The sequence below is a fragment of the Hoplias malabaricus genome, chromosome 1, assembly GCF_029633855.1.
Source record: "Hoplias malabaricus isolate fHopMal1 chromosome 1, fHopMal1.hap1, whole genome shotgun sequence".
Classification (NCBI taxonomy): domain Eukaryota; kingdom Metazoa; phylum Chordata; class Actinopteri; order Characiformes; family Erythrinidae; genus Hoplias; species Hoplias malabaricus.
Genome location: NC_089800.1, coordinates 10,573,566 through 10,594,299, shown reverse-complemented (window position 1 = coordinate 10,594,299; position 20,734 = coordinate 10,573,566). Strand labels below are relative to the sequence as shown.

Sequence of the window (20,734 nt, the reverse complement as noted above, 5' to 3'; positions counted from 1 at the left end):
CTCCTGGAGCTGTATGACTGCGACACTACCTGCTGCGCTGCCCCCTCCACAAACAATATACAATAAAATATATATTCATTCATTTACTCACTTTCTGTAACCACTTCATCCAGATCAAGGATGTGGAGGGTCCGGAACCTACCCAGTATCACTGGCCACAAGGCAGAACCACACCCTGGAAAGCACCAGTCCATCACAGGGCATCACACACTCACACGGTGTCAGTTCAACATTAAGTTTTACGGTACATAACATATTTAAACTTACACAATCCCCGCTAAATGCTTCCCAAATTATTTTAGAAGAAATGCTGGATGAGCAAGTGTCCACAAACTTTTGGCCATATAGTGTATGACATGCGCCTTAATGACTGAATCATACCTTTAATAAAGTGTTTTCATTGAACGTATTTGAAACTTCTGGCCAATCAGAGCAGAGGGGGGCGGAGTTTGTCTGAAATGAGGCGGAGGAATAACTCACTACTCCAACTTCCACTGCAGGAGAGAGCATTACAGACGCACACACAGACAGAGTGTGTGATAGAGAGGGACAGAGAGAGAGAGAGAGAGAGAGAGAAGAAAAAGGAGAAGAAAAGATTTTTCACTAAATCTGGACGTTTAAACACAAAGGACAGCTCCAGGATGAGGGTTCACTTCTCCACAGGCTGGATTTTTCGAGGATGGATCACATGCCTGATCTTCACACTGTGTGTCCAAGTGAGTGTTTGAGCTTCCATCATTGAATTGTCTGAGTCGAACTTGACGAGGAGAACTGCCACAAAACTTATTCATATTGTTCTAAAGTGGTGAAATGTAGATTATATGTAGAAAGTGATCCAGTGATCTGACTGGACACAGGGTATTTTTGATTGATAGCAACCTTGTATTTACAGTCAAATCATGGATATAAAAATCTGTAGTCTCTGCATGTACCCCTCTGCCACTGTAAAACCCAGTCAGCCACATTCTTGTTACTACATTCATTGTCCAGTTTATCAGCTCCACTGGCCATATACATGTGCACTTTTCAGTTCTACAGTCACGGAATGTGTTCTATATGTGGCTCCATTTCACCCTGTTCTTCCTGTGATCAGGGCTCCCACAAGACCACCACAGAGCATGTATGATTTGGGCGGTGGGCCATTCTCAGCGCTGCAGTGACACTGATGTGTTGGTGGTGTGGTAATGTGTGTTGATTTGGGGATTTTAAACACTGAACTCTCACTGTCCACTCTATTAGACACACCTGCCTTATTGGCCCACTTTGTAGATGCAATGTCAGAGACCTTAGCTCTGTGGCGATCCTAGCCATTGATGTAAGAGTGGTTACAAAGTTTTACACCTGTGTGATCAGTGGTGGATTTAATGTTGTGGCTGATCAGGTCATATATTTTAGTCCCAACCTTTTTCCCAGATTTACTGTAAATCAACATGTGCAGTGTCAAGCCTCCTTTGGTATATGTACAAGTGCTTGTAGGTGAGGCTTAAACTAAAAGGAGATCATCATTTCTCAAATCTGTGATGTGTGCACTCTGTGTTTACTGGAAACGGGGGATTTTGATCTCTGTCCAGTTCCCTCGCTCACCTCCTCCTTACTACAGTTCAGCTGCTCTTGCCTCTGTTCTCTGGAGACTAAACTATCATCGCTTCCACTTAACTCTCTCTCCTTTCTTTAAAGAAGCAATGGGTCATTCTGTGATCAAGGATTATGTTCCTTTAAACATTAATAATGAAATTAATGTATTATTTTCATAGTTTGCGGGTAGTTGCAGCTGTCATGAGAGGAAGAGTCAGTTTGATCTGTAGTCTCTGAATGAACTAGTTTGTGCTCCATGGACTGGGTCCTTCACTTAGGGGGCAGACATCTCTGACACATCCAGGCCTATAAAATGTATGTATAATGGCTGTTTTACAAAATGAATTGACTGATTGCTCCTTTAAAGAAATACTCCAGCTTTCTTTCAGCTTCGTCTCTGTCAGAGGCACCTGCAGCACACAGTTACGTAAAGAGTAAAGGGACAAATTAGTGCAGAACATAATGGAAGTCTATGGGCAGTTGTCTCCATAGATTTACAGTTATCGTATCATTAACAATAATATTAATGGCTTTTGTTGTCTATTAATGGAACTTCACAGCAATGGTTCATGTGAAGAGTTTGGAACTGTCTTTGCCTCGCATCTGTGCGTTCTCCCATGTCTCCCATGATCTCAGAGGGAACATTTCTCTCAGATTCTGTCAGGAGCCAGGAACAAAATACTCTCTAGAATATTTATTGTCCAATTTTATGTGCTGCCTCTTAGTTTGTGGTATGTTTCTTGGATTTTTCTTGGGTTGGGTTTTCTGTGTTTGGCTTGACATCGGAGACTCCACTGGTCAGTCTGACTCTGGTAAAACATGTTCAAGCTATTTTGCATGATCCTATGATCTCATACTTACACTTAGTACTCAGTAAGTACTTAAGAACTTTCTTGATAATTTCTCAGTATTGAGTGGCTTGCTCAACTGTTTCGAGATCCAAGTTTGTGGAAAAGCCTCTGATGAGTTGATCAGATCCAGCTGAGGATCTCTGTCAGACAGCGTATATGGAAGATATCAGACTCTGACAAATCTGATTCTCATACAAAGAACATAGCTTTAGAATTATAAATAAAGTTTCAGTAGTGGCCCAGAAACAACGCAGAATGTAACTGTTTTTTAAATCCCCAAAACATTTCAACATAGTGTCAGATTTTGGAGCTGATTTTATCATATCATCACAGTAAGAGAATTGTTAAAATATTAATTAACATATGACCTGACAGATCTTGTGCTATTATGTCCTGCTGAATTATTCTGAATGGTACACAGTGTTGTTTATGTAATTCAGACAGAGTGCACATTTATAAAAATGAAAAGATATTAATTATTATTATTATTATTATTTATTTCAAGTCAGTCTGAAGCACCCAGTGACTGTCAGGTTGTGGATATGACGAGTAAGAGTCACAAAACCAACTGAAATAAAGCATTTACAAAAAAATTTAAAATGACCAAAAGGAACTTAGCTGTATTTGGGAAATATATTTTAGTGTCTATGTCAAATGCATAAATACACATGTAACTGACACTCGAGCAATATTAGGGTGTGGTATCGTGGGATACAGATATATCGCCCAGCTCTAGTTCCTACTCCAACAGTCTGTATTTATATAAACATTCATAAATTCATTCACTCTTTTATATATTTTGTATATATCTCTTTCACCATCTTGGGTGCTATTCAGGGAACCGAGTGTTGCATCACAGATGCAGGTCACAACTTGTGTCTGAAAAGCTGAGAACACCTTGGAGCATTATAGTCTTAACAGTGTGCGCCACTCTTTTAAAATCCTGAGACTCATTTGTCCATACCTCAGAGGTCATTTTGAACACTGCGATTGAGCACTAATCGTCAGTACTCTGTCGGGTTGGGAACATTAGAGGAGACCCTATAGGTCAGCTTCTAGCAAAAACCGATTGGTACGTATCAACACATACACAGAGTACTCTGTTTATAAATAAAACAGCTTTTCCAGGGGAAAATATACACCCCGGCGGTTATGCAAATGCTGTGGCTTCAAGCAATACTGTGCACTACGTAGCAAACTGGTTTAGAAAATATATTACAATGTGATGTTCACACTAGGGTGACTAAAACAGGTCAGAGCTGTACAAGCAAATAGTTCCCAAAACCTTTGACGATCTAAGAAGACCTGGGTGTTATCATGATATGTCATCATTATCAGGACTAATGGCACCTTTGTGCTCGTTCTTAAGTATTTCATGGGTATCTGTGCTGCTAGGGCTCTCAGAAGCTGCATGATTCATAACAACGGCAGCTGTAGACCAGTTCTAGAATTACAGTTGGATATACTATGGCCAAAAGTTTGCAGATACCCTTTGAAATGGGGTATGAAATGTAAATTCAGCTACGTTAAAGGCGACATATGAAAAACACACGTTTACAATGCCTGTTCACATCAGGAGCCCACCCAACCACACATTGTGAAACCAGTACACCCAGTCTGTATTTGTCAGTAAATATGGGTTAAAATGAGGTGTTCTGATTTTCCGCTGCTTCTTCTGTAGAGTGCAGGAAATAAGAGCACCGAGTAAAAACAGAGAAAATGAGAATGGAGAAGAAAGAGAACAGAGCAAAAACAGCTGAAAACCAGAGCTTCTGCTCTTTGCTACTCACTGCTGTGCGCTCGGGGTCGGGGTGAACACTGAGTGACTCATTATCATTTAAAGGAACAGGCACTGAAAGCGATCATTCTATACAGGGCTGTTTAGACAGGGGGAGAACTCTGCTGTGGTGTATCTGTTGTGTTGTTTTGACCAAAGCAGGTCACAGATGATTCAATAAGACCCAGAATTACGTTCCCCTTCTAGGGGTGACATTTAATACGTCATTTTAAGCTGCGCACATTGTGGAAACAGATGCTCAACAGTGCACCTACTGTTTGTAGAATGAATTGGGATGGTCTGGAGCAGCTGCACATGAGCCTAAGGTCACCATGCTCAATGCCATGTGTCAGCTAGAGATGTATAAAACCATCCAGCTTTGGGCTGTGGATTAAATAAAACCTTAACCTCTAAGAATGGACAATGACATCAGATTTGATCCTTACAGTTTTTCATGGCTGTTTTATGATGTGGATATTTATGTAGGTATCACAATATTATATCTCTTCAGTTTACTCCATCCTTACTTTTTGGGTTGTGAGCAGAAGTGTTATGTACTTGGGATGTATTGTATAAAGTGGGATGCCGTGCTGTACGCTGGGACAGCAGTCGTGTCCCTGTACACTGTGCATATTTTCAAACGTGTGATTATCCAGGGCGTCACTGACCATAATCTTATATATTTAGTCAATGAAAATATTCCATGTCGCTTGTGTATACCCTGATGTTTGAATGCCGAGTTGTGGACATTCCTCTGGGTTTCCTGTCTCTCTGTTCGCACACTTCATTTAAAAGAGCTTTTTGAGTCCAGGCTCCGAAACCACACATAACAAGAGAAACCATTTCACATCCCTCGGAATACTGAGACTAAGTCAGTGCCTCGTGTTATAATGGGTTTTTAATGTTTTGTATATCTCTGGGACAACACTGACGCCAGTTGAACTGCCAATAATTTCAATCGATACATTCTTTCATTGTCTTCAGGACACTTACTTACAGTTTTTCAGTGAAATCTGCCACAGATATTTCTTAAACCAGTTGCATGATCCAAATAATTTCTACCACATTCACTGAAATTGAGGTCTGGACTCTGTAGAAAATAATCCATTGTTCTATAAACCAGCTTTTTTCATTTATTTCTTCTGTGGTGTTTATTTCTACTGGCCTGTAAGGGTTTGTCTCTGGCTACACATCCTTTCAGACCCATTGTGTTAAATCAATTTTCAAACTGTGGGAGGTTGGACACAAACAGCTGTGAATGTGTTCAAATCTGAAGCCAGAGTGGAGATATTTTTCTCATGAGGACAATTTTGGTGCCAGCTCTTGCGTGGTTGTTAGCAGTCCCAGTTTCTCCAAAGATTTAAAGCATTTCTGTAAACTCTGTTTTCAAAAGTCCTATTTTCCTTAATGAAGAGAAACCACCTTATATCTAATCTCCTCAGGAATCATCAGGAAAAAGAAATAATGGGTTTTTTGGTTGGAAAGTTTATATGGAGATTGGTCTCTGGAAATCGTATAACAGATGTGTGGCTTAAAATAAATAAAAGGAAAAAATTTCCTAGAAAATTTTGAGATCACAAAGGCATGATGTAACAGTTTTGATTAAACATACACATGACCTCACAGTTATTTGCACTTCCTGCTGAAAGATGTTGCCCTTAACTGTTGTTGACCTCAGACCAGTTGTGACATGCCTTTGATAAACGGTTACGATTAAAACTCGCTGGTCATGGAAATGGATTTTAAAGGGCACCAAAAAAAAATCCCTTATTTTTGCAGTAAATATAGTAACCTGAACTTCCATTCACGTATTGCTAATAATAACCCTGTGCTCAGAGCTTAGTGGAAAGTGTCCGGTGTCATTTGAATAATGCTGTGGTTCACTGGGGTTTGACTGGAGCTGAATGCCATCCATTACTTGGTATGAGGTGTAGCATCAGTATCTAACGAGGAAATATTAATTCCTGTAAAATACCACGATGGATATAATTTTCTTTGGTAAGGATTTGACTATAAAATCAGCTACATCCACATTTTGATTCTATTATTGTAGTTCTTAGAAACACTGGTGTCTATTTGTTAAATTATAAAAAGAAGCATTTGTTTTGCAATAAAGAAATATTCTCACTAAGCATAGTTTAATGGGGCACGTTGAATATACACTAGCTGGATTTAAAATGGGGCATGTGCTCTATGTGGGCTGGCACATAGGCCCATAGTGAGTTATGTAGAGTCCAGATGGGAGCTATGTCGAGACCAACCTGGTCCTATCACTGACCCTGGAGGGCATCCATGTGTGTGGCCAACATGTAACTCTTGGACAAACGTGCTTGTATATGCTGGCTGGGCTATGACTCCAAAATGTATAATTGTGGCATATTAATTAATAATAAAGGCCTGCTATGTTTTAATTTTTCTTCATAAGAAATTTCTTCATGTTTCATCCTCTGTTAGAAAACAGTTCTCTGTTATTTTCTTGACGCACAGTGTTTAACGCCAAAGGCTTTTTTTTTTATTTTCTGGAAACAAACTGAACTCTAGTATCATTTGCATCTCGTGAACAGAATACTAAGAAGCACTAGATTGTCTCATACTTTCTGCTGAACGTGGCGTTTTCTTGCTTCGTGTTGGTTACAACAGGCCATTTTTAAACCCTGCTGTTGTTCTACCCCACATTTCAGTTTAAATGAGAGAGTTTTCCATGTGAAAGAAAAGGAATGGTTTGGTGGATCAGCAGGAAGTGGTTGGTGGCTGAGGTCGTGTCCTTTAAGGTGTTCGCTTTTGGCTCTACATTATATTCTGGAAGTTTAGATTGGAGGAGAAAGGCCCGTTTATTATATTTGATTATATTAAAAGAGAACTTTACAACATTTTGCTTTTTATTTGTAAAAACAAATTATAAAAGGCAGTAATCAAAAGGATTTGGGATGTATAATTTAGAAACTATTTAGTTTGTTTGAGTGATTGTCAAGTGCTGACGTTTGTTAGCATCATTACCTTGTAGGTCCAGATTCAAGTTTGAAAAAGGCAATTTATGTACCAAACACACCAAAATAATTCAACCACTGAGCTGTAAATAAAGTCATTGAGGTTTGTTTGAAGTCAGATGGCCCTCATCCATCAAAGTTGTGTAGAGTAAAATTGAATGAAAATGATCTAACACCCGCAAACATCACAGAGCATTTTGTTCATCTGTTTCAACATTCAGCATAACAGTTTTCCAATCATAATAATAATAGAAAGAGACAATTAAAATTACACAAATAATCTGAATCACTTTACTCCAGTCCAAAAGTGGCTGGGGATATTTTCCCATGTGCACTGATATAAACACACACCGCATCTCCTTCATGTTTCTTATAAAGACATTTTACATGTGCTTTTATTTTATACGACTGACTCCGTCCACAAACTCCGCCCTAAACACAGGGGGTGCAGCAATAGCCTCTAATCCACTGCAATAACAACTGTTAACATCTTTTATTTTAGGAAAATAATCGCACGCCTCCATCACACACAACATCAACAAGGACACTCTGTTTATTCCAATGTTTATTTCCTCCATTCGCCCTCAGTTTAAATCTACAGTTTGGTCAGTTCGGAGAGCAGTGCAAACAATACATAGATTAGTCAGTGTCAAGCAGGGCATGATTGTACGCAGCGAAGCTGATTTATCAACTGCGCTCAAGTCTCTGAATGTTTCATGAACTGTGCACTGAATGGTTTCCAGTGACTTATTGTACTTATCGCTGATTCTTTAAAATATTGGACTAATGGACTAATGCTAATTATCTGTCAATGCATAAATCAATATAAGATGTGGGATATTATTTGTTAGAAGGAATTGATAGCAATGATGACAGAAATGTTCATATAAACCAGGCTTTGTGTTGTACCACTACAGTAAAGATATCAGATGGGGTTTTGTGTGGCGTGATGGTAGTAAGGTACAGTTAAAGCGTGTAAAACAAGTATTACTGATCTCCTTCATGATCTCCTGGAATGAATGGTGTTATTATGAAAGTAGAGTATTTTGGGCACTGTAAGTAAACTGTGAAGGATCTGACAGAGCTGAATTCAAATGATGGTTCATGAGCAATGTTTATTTTTGCTGAATGTACTTTATGTGATTTTGTCTGGTTCCAGAGGATACAAGCCAAACCGACCTGTAAACTGGACCAGTACCTGAAGGACAAGAAGTGTTGCTCCAAATGTGGACCAGGTAAACAGCCACACAGATTCATGATTCATCGCTGTAGATCAGACGATGTGGATTTGGACTCTTTTAAATGAAGGCATGAAATTGCCTCTGTGTGGGTTTTTTTCCCCCCATTTTTAAGGGGAACTGTGTGTAAAAGAGGAACACACACAGTGCCACAGGGTCTTGTGGAAAACCTCAGTTTAGTCTCTACAGAGCAGTGGGTCTGAGCTACTTCTGAATAACATAAACTAGTTGATCTACTCTGTGAAAATCATATTCTTTAACCCTTTAAAGCCTAGGTAATTGGCCATCATACAATTGTGTCTAATACAAACTGATCTATATAACATAATATATGTTATTATGATAATTAACATTATTAACATTAACATTTAACATTTAATAATTAACAATATTGTGCAAAACTCAAAGACCACCATTTAACTGTTTAATTTCCAGTTGAAAATGTCTCACAATATGAGCATTGAAAAAAAAAACAGAAAAAAGTATCTCCTCCAAGTATTGAGTCCAATGATGTTGTGTTAGAGACAGCTGCAGAAGTGCTTCATTAGTGCTTCCTGTGTCTCTGTTGAAATTTGTGGTTGGAATTTATATACTGGGGTAAAAATAAATGAATTACTACCACTGATAGTTGTGATGAAACCAACTTAACTCTTTCTCCTGACCACAGGAACATTCTTGTTTAAAGAGTGCACTGCAAACTCTGATACTCTGTGCCGACCGTGTGTGAACAATGAATATCAGCCGGAACACACTACTGATCGGGCATGTCTTCTACAGAAGTACTGCGATGATGGTCAGTGGTCCTTCGTTATCATATTAAGTATTGTTTATGTACCTCAAAACTATAGAGGCATGCCTTTTGATACATATTTTTATGACATATACACACGCTTCCTCAGTTAATTTAACAGGGTAAATTATTCAGAACTAGAAAATTGTGTTTTATGAATTAAGTCATTAAATTCTCAGACTCCAAGAGCCAGCTTCCAAGGGATCCGGCATATATCATCTCTCTCTCTCTCTCTCCTGCAGGGAAAGGATTTTATCGTCCTGTCCCCAGCAGCACTACTGAAGCTGAGCCATGTCTGTGTAAAGACGGATTTCAATGTTCCCCTCTAAACTGTGAGTTCTGCGTCCAGATCCCATCATGCCCTGCAGGCCAAGGACTCACTGGTGGTAAGTGTCTGACTGATTAGACTTAAAGGGATGTATCTTGGATGAATTGTAGTTGTTCTTGCTTGTTTGGATTTTCTGTGGACATTTTGGAGTACAACAAGTACAACTTGTTCTGAAATCATGTAGATGCATGTGTTCATGGATATGACATCACAAACACTATTTGACTCATAAAAAAACAGCCTGTATGCATTTAATAATGAAATGATGTGGAATGTTGTTACTGATTTCAGTCTGAACCTGATCAGTTGATGCAGACATTTTCACCCAGACTGCTTTCTAAATGAGACACACAGTCTAGAGAAGCCAGTCAGAGCTCATATACATAAATCTTAAAGACCCTGGGGGAAATGAGGGTGGAAATCAGTCATGTAGGAATGAATTATGAGTGTTTTCTGTACAATAATTATAATAATGAAAACAATGAAAAAAGCACAATATCTAAGCCGTTTAAGATCAGATACTGAAATAAATTGCTGTAGAAATAAAACGCTATCTAATGTTTGTGCTATTGTGGGTGATTTTGACTGAATTCTGGTTTTAACGCTGGCTCTTGCAGCATTGTGCTGGAAGTAAGTTCGCTCTTGATGGGTTGGTTCAGTGGTTCTCATCAAATGGGAGCCTTTGGGTTCTTTCTCAGCACAGAGAGATAAATGTGACTATGCATGACTCATAAGTTCAAATTCGATGAAATTAGTGGCTTCCCTTGGTTTGTGGCTGGGCATAGTATTTCTGCACAGGAAAGTAGAAGATTATAACACAGTGTAGAGATATGTAGACTCCTTAACCCCAGGTCTATTTCAGTATCTTGACATGTGTACGGTAGTTAAGGCTTAGTGGAGTATCAAAGGGCTCCAGACATAGAGTCTTATGAAAATTATATGTTGTTTCATATCAGTTTTCTGATGACAAGTAAGATGTCCAAGAGGAAATAGAGATGATTTTTTTGTAAGTACTCATTTCTGCTGTTTTTATTCAAGAACTTGGCAAACAGAGCTGCAAGGAGTGTGATCCTGGGTATTTCTCAGATGAACATGTGGCAAGACCCTGCAAGAAATGGACAGAGTAAGTGTAGAGCCACCTTTTTAAAGCTTTTAAATATTGTGATGTGCTAATCATTATTTTTATATTGGAACACTTTGCAAAACTAACATCACACAAGGCTCCAGCACGCAAATGAACTTTCTAACAAGCTGTTTTTTCTTTTAATTGTGTGTTGTGAACACTCGCCTCAAACCCAGATGTTTCACATTTCCCTGTGATGTTGTTTGTGATGAATCAAGGCATTCACAGAATACAAAAATGTAAATAGCTTTGGTTAAAATCTAGCAGGCTGATCATTAACCCCATAACTACTAACCTCCTTAGCAGTTAACTCATGAGTAAGCGATGCTGGTCATAGTAAAATAGATCTGTATGTGGAAGTTGAGCTTTCTGTGTGCTGCTATGTTTTCTATTACCGTATAAATGAAACTCCTATAATAAAACAATATCTTAGGTGTCAGGTAGTGTCTTTACAACCATTTCATGTAATAAATCTCTGTGAGGTAGCTTTTAGAAGTGGCCGTCTGGTTCTTATCACCACAACAGTGAACAGTTCTCACTGTAACTTACTTCTGAACCGTTTTGACTGACTTTGTTTACATCTTAACCATTAAACTATGCAGAAATTTTGGGAAGTGTGTGTAATTCCCCTTTAATGCATTCCAATAGTAAAAGGCATGTAATCACAATATGGGAATTCGTTCATGAAACAATAATTGGAAGCTTGAGAGTAAAATGTTGTTTCACACACACAACGATTGCTTTCCTAAGGTTTAATTTGCGCAATCCCAGTAACTCATTCTCACGAGTGCTGTTTGTCTGGCAGTGCTCTCAGGTCACAGTCGTTTTAAAAGCCCCCGCAGTCTTACCGCACTGTGGTATTATGACTAATTTCTCCACCACTTCCCCTGGAAAGAGTCTATTTTCCTTAGCTGGCCATATTTGTGGTCCAGTTTGCGGTGAGGAGCAAGAGACTGATCAAAACAGAAGAGTACGGACAGCTGATGTGTCCCTTACTGATATGCCCGGATTCTTTTTCAGCTGCAAAGCCATCGGAAAGAGCCAGGAGCGTCCAGGCAGCAGCACAACAGATGTGGTGTGCGGACCGCCATTCGGTATGCCATCAAACATGTTTATGCTCAACCTCTGGAATACTCTGATAGAGCTGTACTGGTACAAGAATGGACCTACTCATGCTGTGCCCAAAAATGCATTGTTGCTTTGCAGAATGTGCAAAAGTCAGAGACCACACTTTAAATTAATTTCTAGTGCGAACCACCACTACTTTCATTTTCAGGAGATGCTGTAGGAATTTGATATAATATGTCACACCTTCATTCAAAGGAAAATAATTTCCTGGAATCTGTGCCACACCTGGCTTCACACCAAAATGGTCCAAATCAGATAAACAATATTCAAATATTGCATCTTGAGAAAGAGGAGAAAATGAAGCCCAGCTGTTTCAGTCCTGTAATTTCAAATTATATTTATTTAGTTTGTATGAAAAATGTCACACTATGGGCTCCTGAGTTTTGCGGCAGTCAAAGTGTTGGCCCTATATTTGGACGATGACTGGTTCAATCCCCGGTGATGCCTCAACCATCCGAGGCCAGGAGCCCAAGAGACCACAATTGGCTTTGCTCTCAGTGTGGGCAGGGTAGCCCCACTTTTCCCCTCATCACAGTGGGAATTTTAATCCTGAAAGCATCTGTTAGCTGATATGACAGATCTGGGCAGTTCTCCTCCAGTGCACCGTGCTGTTGAGTGGCATTGAGTCAGTAACCGATCAAAATATATATACATACATGCATCTTTTTGCAATCCTAAATTCTAAACAATGCATTTGTCAGCAGAGCATGAAAAGGTTGATTAGAAGTAAAGAATCATTGTGTGTTATGTTAATTGTCATGGTTAACTGCTATGCCAATTGGATTTTTCAGAGCCGCCCACCTCCTGGGCCGTGGTGGCAGTCCCCTGTTTGATTATCGTCATATTTGTTGTCATTATTTCATGCTATAAGGACAAGCTGAACCTTCTCTCAGGTAAATCTTTTTTGGAAGTGTATTAGTTCACTTTAAACTGTATTTCATTTCCTTTCAAGCTGCTCATTCGGAATTTGTCAATTTTGTTTTTTTTACAGTAAACTTACGAGACTGCATCCAGAATATTAAACGAAGCCGAATTCAACAAGTGAGTACAATCCAACCAATATTTCATTGACTGGACCCTAGCCTTAGTGTTAAAGCACACACACAGTGATACATAACTCTCCTCTACTCCAGACAAAATGTGTTTTGTGCCAATTCATGCTGAATAAGAAGTATGTAACAGATTGCTTTTTTAGTAAGGCACAAAACAAGCTAGCAAATCAAAACAGAGCTGATTTATATATTTAATTAATTAAAAATTGTCATGTTAACATGAATTATGACAGATTTTGGTACACAAACAGATACAAATGTCAAAAGTAACAATATGAGTCCTTTAAACCACAGTGTCCCACTTTATGTTGTAGGAGACACTGACGCCTCCGTATCAAAGCAACAGTCCACAGAACTCATCTCAGTATGAGATCACCTCACACCTTATCCGGCAAGATGACGATTACCTGATCATGTGTTCCAAAACAAAGCTGATCAATGGTAGCACCTCTGGGCCTAACCAGGAGCAGGAAAACGAGCCAGTTCGGGACAGGGCGGATGGGTCCTCGGGGAGCACCAGCGAGGTTTCTGAAGGGGGTCCTGCTTCTCCACTTTTGGGCAGCTCCTGTAGCTGTTTATCCTCCATGAAAGAGCCAGTGGAAGTTGGGGAAAATGAGGACTGCAGCCAGTTGGTAGCCAGGGGCCTGGCCGGCTGCTGTTCCTGCGGCCTAGGAGAGACCATGGAAGTCAAAGAGGAAAATGTTGTTGGTGCCGTGACCCTGGAAGAGCCGCCGATGTGTGGGAACTGCTACTCAGACAGTTTACCTGGCTGCCTGCAAGGCTCTCAGGATCTGTATCTGGACTACAGCAGCCCTGTGGCTAAAGACACCATGTCTGAAGTCAGGGGTTTTCATAGTGATGGCAGTTTGTACAAGCAGAATGAACCTCGCTGTTGTAGCATACAGTCCACAGTGCAGCCAAAGTCAGCCTTCAGTGACAGCAACAATGGAGGCCTCTTGCTTATTGCCGACAACAACCTCTCGGATCCAGAAGCAGACTTGGAGGTGCAGAGCCAGTGCTCAGACGCTGCCCTTGCTTGTGGTAAGAAGACTTTTTGATATATTCTAGGGACATAGCTGTGTGGATTGTAAGTTAGGGATCCTAAAACGTAATTAATAATTGAATGAATAAAATGATTAATACATGCCTTGCACCAATGGCAATACATTATCACAGTCTGTTGTCGCCCCTTGCCCCATATAAACATAAAATACACTCCCCATTAAGGGCCATTGAGTCACTTGCATGTGCATATTACTATTGAAAATTTACTGAAAATCTAAAATTTAAGAAGAAATGTTTTGTTTTCCTGTGGGTGTTTTCTAGTAATAAATATATGGGTTTGAGGTGGAAAATGTCAAGAACATTGGCTTTAGGCTATGTTCATATTAAAGGGAAAGTCATACAAATACCCACTAAGCACTGTGCATCTTTTATACAGTGACAGACACATGTAGTTATCTGACACCAAAAACCGGTTTAAAATGTTGATAGCTAGACCCTTAAATTAGGGTGACCAGATTTGAGATGGTAAAAAAGAGGACGCGTCTCTTTGGGGGGGCTGATTAGGTCACGCCCCTCGCTGCCGTTGTATGCTTAGCTGAACCTAGGTGTGCTTTTAGGTCCTTTACGCCTTTATTTGCTACACAAAACATGGGAATTTCTTTTTTAATTCATCCGAGAACTTACATTTACGTTTCGACATAGCTGCTCGAGATGAGGGTAGGTACATGAGCTTTGCCTGACGTAAACAAGGACTACAGACGTGCAGACTGGCCAATTAAATGTTTACAGAGAAGGTCATCGACCAATAACGGTAGCTCTACAGTCAGACCGTCCAATCAGAAAGTTTTAGGCTACTTCACCACGCCCCCTTCTCAATCAAGCGAACCAATCGGAGTAGGGGAGGGCGGGATTAGTTTGTGAAAGAAACGCTTCTCAAAGTTCTATGTAAACTCTAGAAAAACAAAATGCCGGACGTTTGTGAAATTCGGCCGGACATTTTTAAAGTCTAAAATAGAGGACATGTCCGGGTAAAAAGGACGTCTGGTCACCCTACTTAAATGTTTATTACTCTCTAGACGGCAAACGGGCTGTGTCTAAATAAATAAGTACTGCATAAAACAAATCATGGATTTAATGCAAGTTTAACCGGTAATGCCCCTTTAAACTGCAGTCACACTAGACATTTGGAATTCACATCTTGTTAGTGTGACCGGACATGGACATTTTTGCGTTTTGAGGGACTTAGCATTTTAACATTTCAGCTGCGGCAAGCAGTTCTGTGTTAGAATGAGGAAACTTGCTGATTGCTAACATACAGCTTAGTACAAATACTTAAGATGTTTTATGCAAGGCTCAGATCACAGCAAAATTCGAAATTGGGTAAGGCTTGAGATGTAAATGTGGTCTTAGAAGAGTTTTGCAAACCAAACTAATTGCCCTGTGGAAACATTGGCAGTGAAGCATTTTAAGGCCAGTGACAGCAACTTTAGCAATGTGCCACTTCTACCTTTTACCTGGAGGGCACAGAGAGATGGCATTCAGAGTGTTTATCCACATTTTAAAATAGCCTCATTCTAAAATTAAAACCAGATGTGCTTAAGGACCCTTTTATGCATAATGCAGCTCAGGCTATTTCTCCAGCCTCTGGGGTTTGATCATGGAGCAGATGTTTTAACTAATGGAATGATAAACAGCCGTTTTCCCACAACTTACTGATATTGCCTGTATACTGTTACTCAGTGCTGTGTAGGGGTCATGACTTTTTGACTCCTAGGTGTTTTTTTTAAGCAGGAAAGACGCCCTGAAACTCAGACAGCTTACTGTACACACAGATTGTATGGCATAGTCCTTTCAGGACAGTTCTCATTAGCATGTGAGCTGTATGTGTTTTTATGGAGAGTTAAACTGAGTGAAGATCATCATTAAGAAAAAAAACTGGCACCCGAGTAATTGATATTCCAGTAAACAGCCCTTTTAAAAACATGGACGGTCAAAGTGGGCAGTGGGTGTCTGGCTCGTCATAAATCACGCTTTAATGACTAAAAGATGTGTGAAATGTGATTCACTGCCAGTCTGCATTTGGCCTTATGCTGGGAATATGGGGTAAATAGTTTCCCCTCAAATAGGATCTGTCCTAAAATACCTCTTTTAAAACGCTCAGAGGAAGGAAATGGTTCAGTTCTTTTTTTTTTTTCTGTTTTAAAGTTGATGAATCCTAAATAACAGCAGTTTGCCCAGTCAGTGCTTACTTAGCAGATTTCAGCTACTGTTGCAAGTTTGCAAAGATGGAACATTTGAAATAAGTTGAATGTGTATCTGGGCGTATGGTGTGATCTTGGGGTTAATGATAAGTCAGTTTAATAGGAGCCTGTGTGTGGTGATATTTTAGTGCACCATGCAAATCTGTCCCTTTGTGGCATGTTTAATAATCATGGGTAATGGATGATTTCACGCCATAATAAATATTTATTTAATTTTTGTTAATTCTATTTATAACCAATGTGTAGACTGTATAGCTGTGATTTCCAAGAAGTTGTTGATGTTATTTTCAGCTTCAAATCATCACAATGCATTTACATACAAAGTTTCCAAGAGTATATAGACAGTCATTCCAACAAGTGGATTGCTTTAAAGTGCTCCCATCGCAGCCAATTGGTCAATCTCAATGGAAAAGCACTGACCACAGAAAGAAAGCAGTGGCACGAGTCTTAAAGTCACTATATCCAATGGTTTACCAGAGGGGTATAAGTCCGCAGTAGAACAATGTTCTCTGGAGTGCCATAGTCATTGAATATTTGCAACTTATTCTTACTAATTCCTAAGTGGCTGTATTCAATCAAAACCTTACTACAATGTTCCAAAAACTGTTCACAGCCAAGACTGCTACTGTTTCAAAAATGGGGACAATATAAATATGACGCTAGAGATATACACCTCTCATGTCTAATGCTTTGCCTTGGCAGGTCAGGTGACAGGGAACAACAACACCACCTTCATCTCCACTGGCCAGGTGATGAACTTCACCGGTGACGTCATCATGGTGTACATGAGTCAGACGTCCCTGGGCGGCGGGAGTGTAGGTGAGGAGCCGTACGCGAGTCCGGTTCAGGAGGAGTCAGCACAAATCCAGAACCTGTCCAAACCCAGCTCACAGACACCACACCATGAAGCCACTGGTCCTGTCCAGGAGTTGACCGCTTTCCGCCAGCAGCAGAACCTCTCTGTCTGAACAGGAGGAGCTGGAGTCATCTCTATGTTCTTCACTTTAATCCCTTTTTTATTTTTATTGATTTATTGATTAATTGTTTTGTGGATTTATTCATCAGTTCACTGCAGTGGTCACCAACTTGGCTCCTGGAGGTTCATGTTTTTACAAAGTCTAGTTCCAACCATGGGTTAGCTTATGAGAATATATTCCTTTTAGGGGGTAATGTTGTGTTATCTTTATATATTCAGGCACGGGCAAAAGCTTGGGAACTGCTGGTCAAATGATAATCACTGCAAATTTGCTGAACTTAACATATTGGGAAAATAAAACGTGATGTGAAGTTTTTTTATTATTATTTTTATTAATTTTATATGCTTTGTCCCAATATGTTAGAAATAAAACTTATGCCGGTTCCCTGTAAAACTAGGTCATATGACCAGTGGTAAATGAACCTTATGGTTTGTATTTTAAATGATAGTATATGACATGTTATATTTTTGATCAAGGACATAATCATGTCAGGTTTAATAAAAATTATTCACATGAATTACCCAGTAAACAAGGAACGTCCCTGGACGTTCAAAATAGGTCTAAAAGTAGTCTGTCTGTCAAGGACATATTTTAAACGTCAATGGACGTTCAAATTCCATCTTAATAAGTTAGTTAAGTGGTGACCAGTCGATAACGTCAGTGGACGTCCAAAATGCGTTTTATACAAGTCATTTATTTCGGGACCAATTAATAACGTCAATGAACGTCCAAAATACGTCTAATAGCCGTCTTTTCAATGTCTGTGGTTGGACGTCTTTTCAACATTCATTTTGAGTCTTAAAAGATTGTTGATTAGACGGTAGTCATTGCGTTATTTCAACGTTGAAATCAACGGCTAAATGTTTACTGGGTAGGCTTACTCTATGAAGACATGTATCATTTACCTACCTCAGTGGTGACAGTTTCATCTAGATATGCTTTTAAATGTCTTCATATTTAATGTTATATAAACCATGGCCTCTTATTGGCTGAGGCATGATTATCTAACTTAACCTCTATTATTGAGGGCTTTTAAGATTTTGCAGCCTACGTTGGCCAAGAGGAACAGAGTTGGTGACCACTGGTTTACTGATATTTATCCTAGCATCTAGAGTGCTATGGTAATGAAAAATGCTGTGCATTTGTTAAACATGATATGTGTGTTTGTGTGTTTTCTACTTGTTCATAATCAGGAATCTGAAAAAAAAAATGCTATAAATTTACATACAACTATGATTTATATCTCATTTTGCCTTGGCCCATACTGTCTATGTGGTTTTAGTCAGAACAGTGGGATACGAAGTCAAAACTACTGTTGAGCAACTCTAGCCAAGCAAAATCAAGACGGCGTCCAGAGAAATCAAGAATTAAACTGGGCCTCGCGCTTGAGGCCTGTCATCCCATGTGTCCCTTCTTTTTGAGCCTATTTTAAGGAGGAATAGTGCATGACATCTCACTGAGAGCTTGCATTATGGACTGTAATTAATGCTCCATGAAAAGACTGTCAATGAAGAGCAACATAAAATAGTGTCTGGCGTTTTTGCCATGTTTTTTAAAGATTTGTATGTCTTTTGTCTTTGGTTTGGGATTCTCTTGTTCTGTTCAATCTTATGGTGGCATTATTAGCCGCTAACATGACCATTCAGTTTTACTGAAATAAAAAGGAGTGTAGCCATTCTTTGGACATTCATTACATGTGTATATAAATGTTATGTATCAGTTACCAGAGCTGAAACCTTCTATAACTGGAAATAAAATCATTTGTACAGACATCTTTGCGAGTGTGAGACTTAAGGGCGTATTCCTGTTTTAAGACTTGCTGTTTACAGAGAGTTTTTCTAACTGAACCTAAAGTAAAACCTCAAATTCTCCGCCGAGCCAGTGTTGATGTTAAACCTGCAATTACAGAGCTGAATGTCTCCCAGCTGTCAGAAGGTCAAGAAACGTGGGCTGTAGCTATTGTGTTTGGACCACATGAAAAAGACTTCAGCTTGATTACAGACACACAATCAGTCTGCTTTTCCACAGCGATGAGACACCAACTCAGAAACGTGTTGCCTTTTCTGCACAAACTGGATTTTGTGACTGGACAGGACTTAGTTTACCAAAAAGACAATAGCACACCTAGGCTTTTCTAAGAGATAATGAAAATGGGGAGTGTCTGCCCTCTGGTGGACATAAGGGTGAAGTACTGCTTGGAAGTGCAACGTTCAGAAAGAAACATGATATTGTAAGTAAATAACAACCTTCTGATGTTATCACCAATGAACCAAGCATGTATTTTCCTGTGAAAATCAGATGTAATCTACAGATTCATAAGGTAGATGTTGAGCTAAACTGTATTTCTTTAACACAGAGAATGCTAACTCCTCACTGAAAGCTAACACTTCACCAAATAACACAAGTTGTTTTTAAACTGCTCAGGTGTAGAAGATGTGAGGCAGATAAATTAATACTGGTCAAATATAACATCATGTTTCACCGTATCTTCCCTCCACTTTGCTTCACCCACAGATCCATCACTGTTTTCTGGTTTATGCTGACAGTAAACCTCCATTTGCATTCACTAATCAGGAGTGGTTATTATGCCTCCTGAGAGTTTTGGGAGCGGGTGGACACTGAGAAATCAGCAGTGGGGTCATTATTTGGACTCTCGATGCTGCTTCTGCATGTTCCCCAAGTCCAAACACAGCACAGTGGATCGAGTGTCAGGGAGAAATCCAGACATGGACACAGGTGCTCCTCCTGTTTGACTGGAAACCACCGGATTTTTAAGAGAGAAGCTGTGAAAATGAAGTTTCCCACTGTCACCTGAGATGGTTTGACATAACTGGCCTCTCAGAAAAGTTTGTCAAATGGTCAGTGTAGGTTTCAGCGAGTGCTAAGGCTTTCTCACTTTGTTCCTGGTGGATCTGCTAAGGCTTCTTTGCAGTCAGTTTCTTTACAATGTACAGAAATGTTTTATTCTGCAATGGAAAATTGATTCTAATTTTCTAGGGAAGGATGCAGTCTGCCAAGCATGTGACAGAGGGGTTAAAAGTAGTGGTGAGCTCTCAGAGATGAGTTGGAGTAATATTTAGGATGCAGAACGTATCATTCAACATAAGCATGTCTATCTGACTGACATCAAATAGTCACAGTAATTTTCCCATAATTTACCCACATCTAATGCAAAGCCTTCCTAGAAGAGCTGAGACCATTACTGAAGCAAAGAGGTCAAAGGTTATGCTCTGGTTCTTAGCCATGTTTGCTTCTCTGTTCTAGTTTTCTCTACTTTTTCCAGTGTTCTTATTTCTTTGCGCTCACTGTGTCTGTTTTAAATGCGTTTAACCTCCTCTTTGAGCTTTCCCAGAAAAGCAAGTCCAGCGTTGTGATTGGACAGATACAGATGAGGGGCTCTGGGCAGTTCTAAGGGCAATTCTCTCTGTAGTTGACGTCAGAAGCAGAGCAGTATCAGAACGGCTGCTTTTATCCCATGCTTTCTGACTTAGGCAGTGCACAAAAAACTGACTGGGTGGCCTTGTTTACAGGGTGTGGGTTGGTGGGCTCCACATCACCAAATGGTTAAGCACATGCATTGAACAAGAAATCTTTTGTTTTTCATAAATTATCCTCATTATTATACTGGATTATCAGAAATAT

General features: G+C 39.6%; 1 protein-coding gene across 1 annotated transcript; it reads left to right on the top strand.

The window, feature by feature from the left end:
- The first annotated feature begins 540 nt into the window (after window positions 1–540).
- On the top strand, window positions 541–18,855 carry tnfrsf11a (tumor necrosis factor receptor superfamily, member 11a, NFKB activator). The gene is made up of 10 exons (XM_066682200.1): window positions 541–716; window positions 8,350–8,425; window positions 9,096–9,221; window positions 9,461–9,604; window positions 10,585–10,669; window positions 11,690–11,763; window positions 12,589–12,690; window positions 12,789–12,838; window positions 13,164–13,890; window positions 16,818–18,855. The coding sequence occupies exons 1-10, from the start codon at window positions 642–644 to the stop codon at window positions 17,081–17,083; spliced, it is 1,725 nt and encodes a 574-aa protein (XP_066538297.1). The 5' UTR covers window positions 541–641; the 3' UTR covers window positions 17,084–18,855.
- Window positions 18,856–20,734: the final 1,879 nt, after the last annotated feature.